Here is a 16,558-nt window from a genome sequence, read left to right on the forward strand (position 1 = left end):
CCGATTCCTCTCTGGCCTTGCTCCCCCAGCTCTCTCTGTGCTCTGTCCCCCTAATATTCCTACAGGTCGCACAAGATCTGCCTGCAACCCTCTTATGGTTAAACTGCCAAAATCAAGACTCTCTGCTCACCTTCACTCCGTCATTCCTCTTTTCTCCCGCCTCTGGAACAAACTCCCTCGCTCTCTTCAATCCCAATCCACCCTCCAGGTCTTTAAAACAGCTGTTCACCACCATCTCTTATCTTCCCCCATCCAAAACCTTGATCTTTTCTACTCCCGCTAATTTCACCCTAAATCCACTTTTTTGAAATACCAACTTCTGTCCTGGAAGTCCTTGGTGTCCTCGTGTTTTATACTTCTCCCACCCCCCCCCCCACCCCACCCCCCTTCCCACGCCTCCTCCCCCCAAGCCCTCTCCCTCCCACACATCTCCCTGCTCTCAAATGTAATATGTTTGTGTGCTTCCCCTTCTCTCCCCATCTTGTATTCCGCTCCCTCTTTTTGTACACCGCACATTTCCTATGCCATCTCCAGGCATTGCAAATCGTCATTGCTGGGCACCGAAGGGGGCTCGGCAGTGACGCACGCTGAAAGAGAGTACTCAGTTTTCACTCTCGTTGTTTGTTTTCTTGCTTGCTTGTTTGTTTGTTTGTCCGGACGATATCACAGCCATCCTTTGAGCTAGGAAGCTGAAATTTTGGCACAGTAGTGAGCAAGTCCTTTGTCAAAAACGGTATTTTTGTTTTTTGAATAATCAATTAATTGAGGAGTTATTTAATTATTAGCGTTTAATTAAGTACTTATTTAATTAATTAAATTTCATTTCTCTTCTGACCATTAACTCAGGCACCTTTTGAGTTAGGAAGCTGATATTTGGACATGCCAATGACCAGGTGATTTGGCTGCAAAGGCTATTTTTGATTTATTAATTAATCAATTAATCGATTAATTATTTAATTATTCGATTAATGACCAAAAAAATTTTTTTTTGTAAGTTACAGATTCTGATGAAATGGTGGTGGTTTATGTGTTCTGTGACCGAATTGATTAATAATTTAATTTTTTAATGATTATTATTTATTTATTTTCATTATTAATCATTTATTTATTTTCTTTCTCATTTGCCCAATATCTCAGACACCTTTTGAGCTGGGAAGCTAATATTTGGACATGACAGTGACCAAGTGATGTGGCTATCAAGGATATTTTTGATTTATTGATTGATCATTTAATTGATTATTTATTGATTAATCGATTAATTATTTATTGATGAAATCAATTAATGATTTAATTTTTTATTAACGACTTATTTAATTAAATTTCTAAAAGATACATCTTTGGATGAAGCACGAGTGGTTTAGTTATGCTATTAGCCAATTGATTAAGAAAATATTTTGTGATAATCTTTTATCGATTTTAATTATACAATTAATCAATCAATTCGTGTACACCTCTCCCTCCCAATGCAGCCTCTATGTGCTCCACTGCGGTATTGCCGGGCGCCGGAGGCGCCCCGGCAATGCCGCGCTTTCGAATATTTAATTATTTGGCATGGGGGCGGTGTACATTGAATGTATCTGTACTTGTTGTACACCGCTCCTTTCCTATGCCATCTCCAGGCATTGCAAATCGTCATTGCCGGGCACCGAAGGGGGCTCGGCAGTGACACACACTGAAAGAGAGTGCTCAGTTTTCACTCTGGTTGTTTGTTGTACACCGCTCCTTTCCTATGCCATCTCCAGGCATTGCAAATCGTCATTGCCGGGCACCAAAGGGGGCTCGGCAGTGACGCACGCTGAAAGAGAGTACTCAGTTTTCACTCTGGTTTCTTGTTGTACACCGCTCCTTTCCTATGCCATCTCCAGGCATTGCAAATCGTCATTGCCGGGCACCAAAGGGGGCTCGGCAGTGACGCACGCTGAAAGAGAGTACTCAGTTTTCACTCTGGTTTCTTGTTTGTTTGTTTTCTTGGTTGTCCGGACGATATCTCAGCCATCCTTTGAGCTAGGAAGCTTAAATTTCGGCACAGTAGTGAGCAAGTCCTTTGTCAAATACGGTATTTTTTGTTTTTTGAATAATCAATTAATTGAGGAGTTATTTAATTATTAGCGTTTAATTAAGTACTTATTTAATTAATTAAATTTCATTTCTCTTCTGACCATTATTAACTCAGGCACCTTTTGAGTTAGGAAGCTGATATTTGGACATGCCAATGACCAGGTGATTTGGCTGCAAAGGATATTTTTGATTTATTAATTAATCAATTAATCGATTAATTATTTAATTATTCGATTAATGACAAAAAAAATTTTTTTTTTTAAGTTACAGATTCTGATGAAATAGTGGTAGTTTATGTGTTCTCTGACCAAATTGATTAATAATTTAATTTTTTTATGATTATTATTTATTTATTTTCATTATTAATCATTTATTTATTTTCTTTCTCATTTGGCCAATATCTCAGGCACGTTTTGAGCTGGGAAGCTAATATTTGGACATGAGTGACCAAGTGATGTGGCTATCAAGGATATTTTTGATTTATTGATTAATCATTTCATCTATTAAGTATTTATTGATTAATCGATTAATTATTTATTGAGTAATCAATTAATTATTTAATTTTTTATAAATGACTTATTTAATTAAATTTCTAAAAGATACATCTTCGGATGAAGCACTACTGGTTTAGTTATGCGATTAGCCAATTGATTATGAAAATATTTTGTGATAATCTTTTATTGATTTTAATTATACAATTAATCAATCAATTAGTGTACACCTCTCCCTCCCAATGCAGCCTCAATGAGCTGCACTGCGGTATTGCCGGGCGCCGGAGGCGCCCCGGCAATGCCGCGCTGCAGCATATTTAATTATTTGGCATGGGGCGGTGTACTTTGAATGTATGTGTACTTGTTGTACACCGCTCCTTTCCTATGCCATCTCCAGGCATTGCAAATCGTCATTGCCGGGCACCAAAGGGGGCTCGGCAGTGACGCACGCTGAAAGAGAGTACTCAGTTTTCACTCTGGTTGTTTGTTGTACACCGCTCCTTTCCTATGCCATCTCCAGGCATTGCAAATCGTCATTGCTGGGCACCGAAGGGTGCTCGGCAGTGACGCACGCTGAAAGAGAGTACTCAGTTTTCACTCTGGTTTCTTGTTTGTTTGTTTGTTTGTTTTCTTTCTTGGTTGTCCGGGCGATATCTCAGCCATCCTTTGAGCTAGGAAGCTGAAATTTTGGCACAATAGTGAGAAAGTCCTTTGTCAAAAACGTTATTTTTTTTTTTTTGATTAATCAATAAATTAAGGAGTTATTTAATTATTAGCGATTAATTAAGTTCTTATTTAATTAATTAAATTTCCTTTCTCTTCTGACCATTAACTCAGGCACCTTTTGAGTTAGGAAGCTGATATTTGGACATGCCAATGACCAGGTGATTTGGCTGCAAATGATATTTTTGATTTATTAATTAATCAATTAATCGATTAATTATTTAATTATTCGATTAATGACAAAAAATTTTTTTTTTTTTAAAGTTACAGATTCTGATGAAATAGTGGTAGTTTATGTGTTCTCTGACCAAATTGATTAATAATTTAATTTTTTTATGATTATTATTTATTTATATTCATTATTAATCATTTATTTATTTTCTTTCTCATTTGGCCAATATCTCAGGCACCTTTTGAGCTGGGAAGCTAATATTTGGACATGAGTGACCAAGTGATGTGGCTATCAAGGATATTTTTGATTTATTGATTAATCATTTCATCTATTAATTATTTATTGATTAATCGATTAATTATTTATTGAGTAATCAATGAATTTTTTATAAATGACTTATTTAATTAAATTTCTAAAAGATACATCTTCGGATGATGCACCAGTGGTTTAGTTATGCGATTAGCCAATTGATTATGAAAATATTTTGTGATAATCTTTTATTGATTTTAATTATACAATTAATCAATCAATTAGTGTACACCTCTCCCTCCCAATGCAGCCTCAATGAGCTGCACTGCGGTATTGCCGGGCGCCGGAGGCGCCCCGGCAATGCCGCGCTGCAGCATATTTAATTATTTGGCATGGGGCGGTGTACTTTGAATGTATGTGTACTTGTTTGTTTTCTTTCTTGGTTGTCCGGACGATATCTCAGCCATCCTTTGAGCTAGGAAGCTGAAATTTCGGCACAGTAGTGAGCAAGTCCTTTGTCAAATACGGTATTTTTTGTTTTTTGAATAATGAATTAATTGAGGAGTTATTTAATTATTAGCGTTTAATTAAGTACTTATTTAATTAATTAAATTTCATTTATCTTCTGACCATTATTAACTCAGGCACCTTTTGAGTTAGGAAGCTGATATTTGGACATGCCAATGACCAGGTGATTTGGCTGCAAAGGATATTTTTGATTTATTAATTAATCAATTAATCGATTAATTATTTAATTATTCGATTAATGACAAAAAAATTTTTTTTTTTTAAGTTACAGATTCTGATGAAATAGTGGTAGTTTATGTGTTCTCTGACCAAATTGATTAATAATTTAATTTTTTTATGATTATTATTTATTTATTTTCATTATTAATCATTTATTTATTTTCTTTCTCATTTGGCCAATATCTCAGGCACGTTTTGAGCTGGGAAGCTAATATTTGGACATGAGTGACCAAGTGATGTGGCTATCAAGGATATTTTTGATTTATTGATTAATCATTTCATCTATTAAGTATTTATTGATTAATCGATTAATTATTTATTGAGTAATCAATTAATTATTTAATTTTTTATAAATGACTTATTTAATTAAATTTCTAAAAGATACATCTTCGGATGAAGCACTACTGGTTTAGTTATGCGATTAGCCAATTGATTATGAAAATATTTTGTGATAATCTTTTATTGATTTTAATTATACAATTAATCAATCAATTAGTGTACACCTCTCCCTCCCAATGCAGCCTCAATGAGCTGCACTGCGGTATTGCCGGGCGCCGGAGGCGCCCCGGCAATGCCGCGCTGCAGCATATTTAATTATTTGGCATGGGGCGGTGTACTTTGAATGTATGTGTACTTGTTTGTTTTCTTGTTTGTTTGTTTTCTTTCTTGGTTGTCCGGACGATATCTCAGCCATCCTTTGAGCTAGGAAGCTGAAATTTCGGCACAGTAGTGAGCAAGTCCTTTGTCAAATACGGTATTTTTTGTTTTTTGAATAATCAATTAATTGAGGAGTTATTTAATTATTAGCGTTTAATTAAGTACTTATTTAATTAATTAAATTTCATTTATCTTCTGACCATTATTAACTCAGGCACCTTTTGAGTTAGGAAGCTGATATTTGGACATGCCAATGACCAGGTGATTTGGCTGCAAAGGATATTTTTGATTTATTAATTAATCAATTAATCGATTAATTATTTAATTATTCGATTAATGACAAAAAATTTTTTTTTTTTTAAGTTACAGATTCTGATGAAATAGTGGTAGTTTATGTGTTCTCTGACCAAATTGATTAATAATTTAATTTTTTTATGATTATTATTTATTTATTTTCATTATTAATCATTTATTTATTTTCTTTCTCATTTGGCCAATATCTCAGGCACCTTTTGAGCTGGGAAGCTAATATTTGGACATGAGTGACCAAGTGATGTGGCTATCAAGGATATTTTTGATTTATTGATTAATCATTTCATCTATTAAGTATTTATTGATTAATCGATTAATTATTTATTGAGTAATCAATTAATTATTTAATTTTTTATAAATGACTTATTTAATTAAATTTCTAAAAGATACATCTTCGGATGAAGCACTACTGGTTTAGTTATGCGATTAGCCAATTGATTATGAAAATATTTTGTGATAATCTTTTATTGATTTTAATTATACAATTAATCAATCAATTAGTGTACACCTCTCCCTCCCAATGCAGCCTCAATGAGCTGCACTGCGGTATTGCCGGGCGCCGGAGGCGCCCCGGCAATGCCGCGCTGCAGCATATTTAATTATTTGGCATGGGGCGGTGGACTTTGAATGTATGTGTACTTGTTTTCTTTCTTGTTGTACACCGCTCCTTTCCTATGCCATCTCCAGGCATTGCAAATCGTCATTGCCGGGCACCAAAGGGGGCTCGGCAGTGACGCACGCTGAAAGAGAGTACTCAGTTTTCACTCTGGTTTCTTGTTTTCTTTCTTGGTTGTCCGGACGATATCTCAGCCATCCTTTGAGCTAGGAAGCTGAAATTTCGGCACAGTCGTGAGCAAGTCCTTTGTCAAATACGGTATTTTTTGTTTTTTGAATAATCAATTAATTGAGGAGTTATTTAATTATTAGCGTTTAATTAAGTACTTATTTAATTAATTAAATTTCATTTCTCTTCTGACCATTATTAACTCAGGCACCTTTTGAGTTAGGAAGCTGATATTTGGACATGCCAATGACCAGGTGATTTGGCTGCAAAGGATATTTTTGATTTATTAATTAATCAATTAATCGATTAATTATTTAATTATTCGATTAATGACCCAAAAAATTTTTTTTTTTAAGTTACAGATTCTGATGAAATAGTGGTAGTTTATGTGTTCTCTGACCAAATTGATTACCAATTTAATTTTTTTATGATTATTATTTATTTATTTTCATTATTAATCATTTATTTATTTTCTTTCTCATTTGGCCAATATCTCAGGCACCTTTTGAGCTGGGAAGCTAATATTTGGACATAAGTGACCAAGTGATGTGGCTATCAAGGATATTTTTGATTTATTGATTAATCATTTCATCTATTAATTATTTATTGATTAATCGATTAATTATTTATTGAGTAATCAATTAATTATTTAATTTTTTATAAATGACTTATTTAATTAAATTTCTAAAAGATACATCTTCGGATGAAGCACTAGTGGTTTAGTTATGCGATTAGCCAATTGATTATGAAAATATTTTGTGATAATCTTTTATTGATTTTAATTATACAATTAATCAATCAATTAGTGTACACCTCTCCCTCCCAATGCAGCCTTAATGAGCTGCACTGCGGTATTGCCGGGCGCCAGAGGCGCCCCGGCAATGCCGCGCTGCAGCATATTTAATTATTTGGCATGGGGCGGTGTACTTTGAATGTATGTGTACTTGTCTTTTATTGATTTTAATTATACAATTAATCAATCAATTAGTGTACACCTCTCCCTCCCAATGCAGCCTCAATGAGCTGCACTGCGGTATTGCCGGGCGCCAGAGGCGCCCCGGCAATGCCGCGCTGCAGCATATTTAATGATTTGGCATGGGGCGGTGTACTTTGAATGTATTTGTACTTGTTTGTTTTCTTTCTTGTTTGTCCGGGCGATATCTCAGCCATCCTTTGAGCTAGGAAGCTGAAATTTCGGCACAATAGTGAGCAAGTCCTTTGTCAAAAACGGTATTTTTTTTTTTTGATTAATCAATAAATTGAGGAGTTATTTAATTATTAGCGATTAATTAAGTACTTATTTAATTAATCAAATTTCCTTTCTCTTCTGACCATTAACACAGGCACCTTTTGAGTTAGGAAGCTGATATTTGGACATGCCAATGACCAGGTGATTTGGCTGCAAAGGATATTTTTGATTTATTAATTAATCAATTAATCGATTAATTATTTAATTATTTGATTAATGACAAAAAAATTTTTTTTTTTAAAGTTACAGATTCTGATGAAATAGTGGTACTTTATGTGTTCTCTGACCAAATTGATTAATAATTTAATTTTTTATGATTATTATTTATTTATTTTCATTATTAATCATTTATTTATTTTCTTTCTCATTTGGCCAATATCTCAGGCACCTTTTGAGCTGGGAAGCTAATATTTGGACATGAGTGACCAAGTGATGTGGCTATCAAGGATATTTTTGATTTATTGATTAATCATTTAATCGATTAATTATTTATTGATTAATCGATTCATTATTTATTTATTAATCAATTAATTATTTAATTTTTTATTAGACTTATTTAATTAAATTTCTAAAAGATACATCTTCGGATGAAGCACTAGTGGTTTAGTTATGCTATAAGCCAATTGATTATGAAAATATTTTGTGATAATCTTTTATTGATTTTAATTATACAATTAATCAATCAATTAGCATACACCTCTCCCTTCCAATGCAGCCTCAATGAGCCGCGCTGTAGGATATTTAATTATTTGGCATGGAGGCGGTGTACTTTGAATGTATCTGTACTTGTTTTCTTTCTTGTTTGTTTGTCCGGGCGATATCTCAGCCATCCTTTGAGCTATGAAGCTGAAATTTCGGCACAATAGTGAGCAAGTCCTTTGTCAAAAACGCTATTTTTTTTTTTTGATTAATCAATAAATTGAGGAGTTATTTAATTATTAGCGATTAATTAAGTACTTATTTAATTAATCAAATTTCCTTTCTCTTCTGACCATTAACTCAGGCACCTTTTGAGTTAGGAAGCTGACATTTGGACATGCCAATGACCAGGTGATTTGGCTGCAAAGGATATTTTTGATTTATTAATTAATCAATTAATCGATTAATTATTTAATTATTCGATTAATGACCAAGAATTTTTTTTTTTTAAAGTTACAGATTCTGATGAAATAGTGGTAGTTTATGTGTTCTCTGACCAAATTGATTAATAATTTAGTTTTTTTATGATTATTATTTATTTATTTTCATTATTAATCATTTATTTATTTTCTTTCTCATTTGGCCAATATCTCAGGCACCTTTTGAGCTGGGAAGCTAATATTTGGACATGAGTGACCAAGTGATGTGGCTATCAAGGATATTTTTGATTTATTGATTAATCATTTCATCTATTAATTATTTATTGATTAATCGATTAATTATTTATTGAGTAATCAATTAATTATTTAATTTTTTATAAATGACTTATTTAATTAAATTTCTAAAAGATACATCTTCGGATGAAGCACTAGTGCTTTAGGTATGCTATTAGCCAATTGATTATGAAAATATTTTGTGATAATCTTTTATTGATTTTAATTATACAATTAATCAATCAATTAGTGTACACCTCTCCCTCCCAATGCAGCCTCAATGAGCTGCATAGCGGTATTGCCGGGCGCCGGAGGCGCCCCGGCAATGCCGCGCTGCAGCATATTTCATTATTTGGCATGGGGCGGTGTACTTTGAATGTATGTGTACTTGTTTGTTTGTTTTCTTGGTTTCTTGTGCTTTCTTGTTTGTTTGGTTGTCCGGGCGATATCTCAGCCATCCTTTGAGCTCGGAAGCTGCAATTTCGGCACAATAGTGAGCAAGTCCTTTGTCAAAAACGGTATTTTTGTTTTTTGATTAATCAATAAATTGAGGAGTTATTTAATTATTAGCGATTAATTAAGTACTTATTTAATTAATCAAATTTCCTTTCTCTTCTGACCATTAACTCAGGCACCTTTTGAGTTAGGGAGCTGATATTTGGACATGCCAATGACCAGGTGATTTGGCTGCAAAGGATATTTTTGATTTATTAATTAATCAATTAATCGATTAATTATTTAATTATTCGATTAATGACAAAAAATTTTTTTTATTAAAGTTACAGATTCTGATGAAATAGTGGTAGTTTATGTGTTCTCTGACTAAATTGATTAATAATTTATTTATTTATTTATTATTATTTATTTATTTTCATTATTAATCATTTATTTATTTTCTTTCTCATTTGGCCAATATCTCAGGCACCTTTTGAGCTGGGAAGCTAATATTTGGACATGAGTGACCAAGTGATGTGGCTATCAAGGATATTTTTGATTTATTGATTAATCATTTCATCTATTAATTATTTATTGATTAATCGATTAATTATTTATTGAGTAATCAATTAATTATTTAATTTTTTATAAATGACTTATTTAATTAAATTTCTAAAAGATACATCTTCGGATGAAGCACTAGTGGTTTAGTTATGCGATTAGCCAATTGATTATGAAAATATTTTGTGATAATCTTTTATTGATTTTAATTATACAATTAATCAATCAATTAGTGCACCTCTCCCTCCCAATACAGCCTCAATGAGCTGCACTGCGGTATCACAGGGCGCCTAAGGCGCTCCGGTAATGCCGCGCTGGAGGATATTTAATTATTTGGCATGGGGCGGTGTACTTTGAATGTATCTGTACTTGTTATATACTTTGTTTGTCTGGTTGATTTGTTTGTGAAATAAATGTTAGCTCTTTCACGAGCCTCGATTCAGTATACAAAAAAAGGGAAAAAAAAGAAAAAGAAAGAAAAGAATATAGCTCAGGAAATTGGGATCTGAGTTTTAAATTCTCTCTACTGTGCTGATTCATAGACTCCTATTGTTTTTGTATGGCTGGCAAGATTCGTCCGTGTGTGTGCCATCCCTTGAATGGATGTTAAACCGGACGTCCCATCTGCAAGCATTAGTTGGTAGATGTTAAAGATCCCTCCACAAAAAGTAGGCGAGCACTCGCCGGCATCCTGAACAAATTACAAATTCCTGTCTTGATTACCACTCGGAAGACGATGGCAAACTACTACGTGTACTTGGAGAGATGCTGCTGTAGCAGAACTGAGTCTGCCTTCATGCAGAGTACCGGAATTAGATTAGAATGTCTTTCTCTACAAGAGCGAGGCTCATGGAAGAGCAAGGTTAAATTGAGAGTGGGGTAGCAGGGAAACAATTGGGGGCCGGAGGGAGAGAACATGAAAGAGATAAAGAGAGATAGAGAGCGCACTGAAATTGACAAATAAGCGGGTTTGGTTTGGAAGGTTTAATGGGGTAATAAAGGTCATGGGGTAGGATGGGGGATGACCTGAGATGGTGGTGCACTGCCTTATTGAAGCCCTAGAAGGAAAAGTGGGAAAGAACAGCCTCTGGAAGGTGGTAGCATATATGGGAGAAGCGAAGAACAAAGGACATCGATGTTTTTAATGATTTATGTATTTTATTCCTTTTTTCTGCCAATGTCTGAGCTGTATCTCGGATACGGTTGGAAATTTCGGAATGAAATTTTGCATCAATAATGGGAATAAAAAGTATGTGTAGTTGACGTAGTGTTTTGACTTTGACATAATTTTTTGTGATGACCTAATTGTAGACATTTAAACATCTTTCACCAAAAGTCGACTACGGTCTTGTCGGATTAGAACAAAATTGCCCTCGCTAGATAGTCTTGAGCAAGGCAGATTTACGCTTAATTTGCATCATACATGTCTGATCAGGTTAAAGGTCCTGGTCACATGGCGGTCTGAATACAATAATGCACTTTTTGTCATCGCTCAATTTTACTATCACAGAATCTCCTTCCAAGATGGCTCTTGCATCAATAGTGTACTTGCACTGAAGTTGTGCACTGGCACTTGATTAGTGTCCTTGACCTACTTTTTTCTGATTTTGACTGCAGTAAGAAGAAACACCTTTTTGACCATAACTTGAATTTGAATTATTTTGTTCTACAATTTTAATAATGTTGAGTTTTATGGATAGATTGTAGATGTAGACACATTTTATTAATTCCCACTCTATCCCAAAATGTTGAAGGTCAAGGTCACATGTAGGTCTGAAAAAAATATGGTCAAAAGAATATGGATCATGGGCCAAAAATAATTACCCTTTGTGATCTTACACTTGGAGGCTTACCCCTGGCGATCTTACCCTTGGAGGTTTACCCTTGAGACTTACCCTTGGAGAATTAACCTTGAGGCTTACCCTTGGAGGCTTAACCTTGGAGGCTTAACCTTGGAGGTTTACCCTTGGCGATGACTTTGTGATCGCAGATATTTAACTACTATGATGATGCAGTCCTTGTATTTGATAAAGAACAGGAAGTAAAATCAGCTTCTTTTGTGCTACCATGTGTTGTGCACCACAGTAGAAGAACTTGCATGGGATCCACACTTCGACATTGAGACGACAGAGACGAGCATCGTCATTTCATGGAAGACCCTTCCTGGCCTTTTAATAACGGTGCTTTCTTCTAGCTTCGCACACACCGTTGATAAGGACTTCAAGTTTGTGTTTTGATCAGATGGCAGTGTCAGCAGTTTTTAGTTTTGGAGTAAAGAGGGGTTTAATCCCCCTAAAACGATGCCAGACTTGCTGTGTCGTCTATCAATGATCTCCATAACCTGGAAAATTGTGTATGAGGAGATGGGCTGCTTAGACTACCTAATAGCAAGCATGTTATGTTGGAGGTAGCATTATTCAAGAGGACCTCACTCAAGTATTCACCACCATGATATTATTTAATGAAAGGAAAACAGGAGAAAATTTCATGGAAGAGCAAATGTCAAATATACAGCCACGTGAAAAAGTAAGTACACCCCATGTAAAGTTTTGACTTTTTCAACATATTTCAACATACAGCTATTTGATCTTCATTTCAACAATATTGACAGATAAAGGTGATATAATATAACAAATATCATGAAACATTTACATTTTGTAGTCCATTGTATAATTTAAATAAACATAAATACAAATTTCGCATGTGGAAAAAGTAAGTACACCCTTGGCTCTAATAGGTGGTATTGTCCCCTTTGGCAGAAACAACCTCAAGTAGGCGTTTCTTATAACTGTCTACCAGTCTCTGACATCGACTGGGAGAAATTTTTGCCCACTCCTCCATGCAGAATTCTTTCAGCTGTGTGATGTTTGAGGGGTTTCTTGCATGCACAGCTCGTTTAAAATTCCCCCACAACATCTCGATGGGATTTAGATCCGGGCTTTGACTTGGCCATTCCAGAACCCTCCATTTCTTTCTTTTCAGCCATTCCTTGGTGGATTTACTGGTATGTTTAGGGTCATTGTCATGTTGCAAGGTCCACCTTCGGTTGAGCTGCAACTTTCCGACAGATGGCCACACATTATCCTCAAGCACCCTCTGGTACAATGAATAATTCATAGTGGATTCTATGATGGTGAGCTGCCCAGGCCCTGATGCAGCAAAGCTGCCCCAAACCATAATATTTCCACCACCATGCTTTACAGTTGGTATGAGGTTCTTGTGGTCAAATGCTGTCTTTGGTTTTCACCAAACATGTCTTCTGGTTCTGTGGCCAAATAGCTCCACCTTTGACTCATCTGTCCAGAGCACATTGTTCCAGAAGTGCTGGTCTTTGCCAAGGTGTTCATTGGCAAACTTTAGTCTTGCCCTGATGTTCTTTCTGTACAGCAAAGGTTTCCTCCTGGCACACCTCCCATGTAGATCAAATGTGTGCAGCCTCTTTCTAATGGTAGACTCGTGTACTTTGACATCAACAGTAGCAAGAGCTACCTGTAGGTCCCGTGATGACATTCTGGGGTTCTTAGAGACTTCTTTCAGCATCTTACGGTCTGCTCTCGGGCTGAACTTGCTGGGGTGGCCTGGCCTGAACAAGTTGGCAGTTGTTTGAAATCTTCTCCACTTGTAGATGATCTTCCATACAGTCAAATGATTGATTTCAAATTGTTTGGAGATCTTTTTAAATCCCTTCCCAGACTCGTAGGCATCTATAACCTTCTTTCTGAAGGCCTCAGAGAGCTCTTTTGATCTAGGCATGCTGACGCCGCACACTTCAACAACAAAGAACAAACCAAACTAAATGTCTGAGGTTTAAATAAGACAGGTTCCTCCAAGATCCTCTCGAACGATGTTCTAATCATTTGCACCTGAGCTGGTACACCTGATTCTAATTTTAGGTATTTGAAGTAGTGATACATGTAGGGGTGTACTTACTTTTTCCACATGCAAAATTTGCATTTATGTTTATTTAAATTATACAATGGACTACAAAATGTAAATGTTTCATGATATTTGTTATATTATATCACCTTTATCTATCAATATTGTTGAAATGAGATCAAATAGCTGTATGTTGAAATATGTTGAAAAAGTCAAAACTTTACATGGGGTGTACTTACTTTTTCACGTGACTGTATATGGTGACAATGTGGACGACGAGGAACATCCTTGTGCTGGACTATCTGGAGGTCAGAACCTCAAAGTGAATTATTGTTTGGAAAGACCATCAAATGTGAGTGTAAGATCTTATATAGATACATTTGTTAGTATTCGGAAAGTGAAAATAATATTCCATGAGTATCTGCAGTTATTCGTAAAGGTGCAACTTGCAGTAGAACCAAGATTTGGTTGCACATGAAAGGTTTAAAAAAAAGGTATACCCATGAAAGGTATACCCAATACATTTTAAAAGTGCAATTTTAAAAGTTGATTGAATTTTAAAATGTGCTCCTGTAAGAGGTGGGTTTCTGTGGATGGCAGGTGCGTGTGAAGGTGGCTGAAGATGAAAATTCTGGCACAGAAGTGAGCGGGGCTTCGGGACGTCTTGTCCTGGGAAGCTTACTGCCTGGCGTCTCGTACACAATCATCATCATCATAACTCTGCATGGGCAGCCACGTGGCCAACCCATAACAAAATGCATCGCCACTGGTACCCGCCATTACTTGAGCATGAAAGCAATTTGTGGCGTCATTGGGCACTGGAAACGGCTCTATAAGCATTCGCTCACTTGCTAATATAGAAGTATGCTCACAGAAAATTTATTTAAATTGGAGTTTTAAATTTAAATATTTGAATAAACTGGAAGTTGTTACTTAAGTCAGACTGAGTGGTTTATTCTGCTGCGCAGCTCTGCAGTAACTGACTGTATTACATTTACCTGGGTTAATAGATCTCTGCAAATAACTATGTATAGTGCGCTTCTAGTTTCCAAGATAAAAATAAGATGTCTTTCCTGAGCCAAGCCATGAAAGACAGATATGCATCTCCAGATACAGCAATCACACACATATTGTGGTTTTGGGGAATATTACAGAGATGCTCACATAGTTAGAGCTAGTTATTTAGTCGTATATTGTTCAGTTAAGTTTCTGATGTTTATGGGGTTAATATCTATCTATCTATCTATCTATCTATCTATCTATCTATATATACATACATATATATATATATATATATATATATGTATATATATATGTATATATATATACAGGGTGAGCCAGAAATATGGTAATTTTTTGAAATTCGTGTGAAGGAAATAAAAAATTGCATTTCAAAATAAATGTATTCATGATATTTAAGTACATAACATGCAGTTTTATTTTTTTAAATTTTTTACTGATTTAGTTTTATTCTCTGCAGGCAGAACACTTGAGTGACCATGTGGAAATGGTTGGGTGAAGAACGCGCTTTCGCTATCAAAGCTTTTTACAAAAATAATGATCGTGCAACTGCTGCACAACATCAATTCAAACTCCATTTCAATGTTCAACGTCATGGAAATGTGCCGTCTGTTCGTGCTATCAAGTTATGGGTTCGGAAGTTTGAGAGGACCGGTTCAACTTTAAAAGAGAAACCGCTGGGAGCACCCAAATCAGTAATAATGGCACAAAACATTGAGCGTGTAAGGGAGTCAGTTTTGAGAAGTCCGCATCGCTCCAGCCGAAAGCATGCATCAGCCTTAAGAATTTCTCACCGTTCACTACGCCGCATATTGCATAAGGATTTAAACTTTTATCCCTATAAAATTCAAACTTGTCAGGAATTAAGCCAAGATGATGAGATTCCCTGCAATAATTTTTGTGAGGGAATGCTTTCATTTATGGACGGAAATGAAAACCAAAATATTACTAACAATTTGTTCATGTCTGATGAAGCACATCTGTGTGGCTATGTCAACAACCAAAATACTAGTTTTTGGGCGGCCGAAAACCCAAGAGAAATGTACATGAAACAGTTACACAGTCCCAAAGTCACAGTGTGGTGTGCACTTTTGTGTTCGGCATCATAGGGCCTTACTTCTTTGAGAACGATAACGGAAATGCCGTCACTGTTACTGCAGCTCGATATACCGATTTGGTTTCTAACTTCTTCTCTAGATAATTCAACAAATTTGCAGAAGTGAGCCCAATGACGTGGTTTCAGCAAGATGGTGCAACCTTCCTGCACCTCATAGTTCGGCATCATAGGGCCTTACTTCTTTGAGAACGATAACGGAAATGCCGTCACTGTTACTGCAGCTCGATATACCGATTTGGTTTCTAACTTCTTCTCTAGATAATTCAACAAATTTGCAGAAGTGAGCCCAATGACGTTGTTTCAGCAAGATGGTGCAACCTTCCGGCACCTCCAGAGTGTTCATGACTACTGTAAGGGCGCTCTTTCCAAAGCATGGCATTTCCAGAAACGGCGATATTCCAAGGCCAGCGAGGTCACCCGATTTGACTGCATGTGATTATTTCTTGTGGTCATATCTAAAGGACAAAGTTTATATTAACCATCCACAAACTCTTCATGAACTTAAGGAAAACATCAAACACGAAATCAATGATATTGACGTGGTCATCTTGCAGAATGTCATGAATAATTGGCGTCCAGGATTGGAGGAATGTGTCAGATGAAATGGTGCGCATCTCCTTGGTGTTCTTTTCCACAAATAAATGGCATGTTATGTACTTCACTTTCTTGTAAAAATTTGTTTTGAAATACCTTTACACGAGTGTATTTACATGAAATTACCTTTATACGAGTGTTAAGAATAACCATATTTCTGG

The 16,558-nt window shown here is 35.6% G+C and overlaps 1 protein-coding gene across 2 annotated transcripts in view; it reads left to right on the forward strand.

The window, feature by feature from the left end:
• Window positions 1–16,558, forward strand: part of LOC137433894 (fibronectin) — a 270,389-nt gene that overhangs the window by 205,977 nt on the left and 47,854 nt on the right. For both annotated transcript variants that reach the window (XM_078785942.1, XM_078785943.1), the window contains 2 exons: window positions 11,876–11,970; window positions 14,267–14,435. In XM_078785942.1, coding sequence (XP_078642068.1) covers window positions 11,876–11,970; window positions 14,267–14,435 — 264 coding nt within the window. The remainder of the gene's footprint in view (window positions 1–11,875; window positions 11,971–14,266; window positions 14,436–16,558) is intronic.

Source organism: Myxine glutinosa, chromosome 10 (genome assembly GCF_964187855.1).
Source record: "Myxine glutinosa chromosome 10, kmMyxGlut1.1, whole genome shotgun sequence".
Taxonomy (NCBI): domain Eukaryota; kingdom Metazoa; phylum Chordata; class Myxini; order Myxiniformes; family Myxinidae; genus Myxine; species Myxine glutinosa.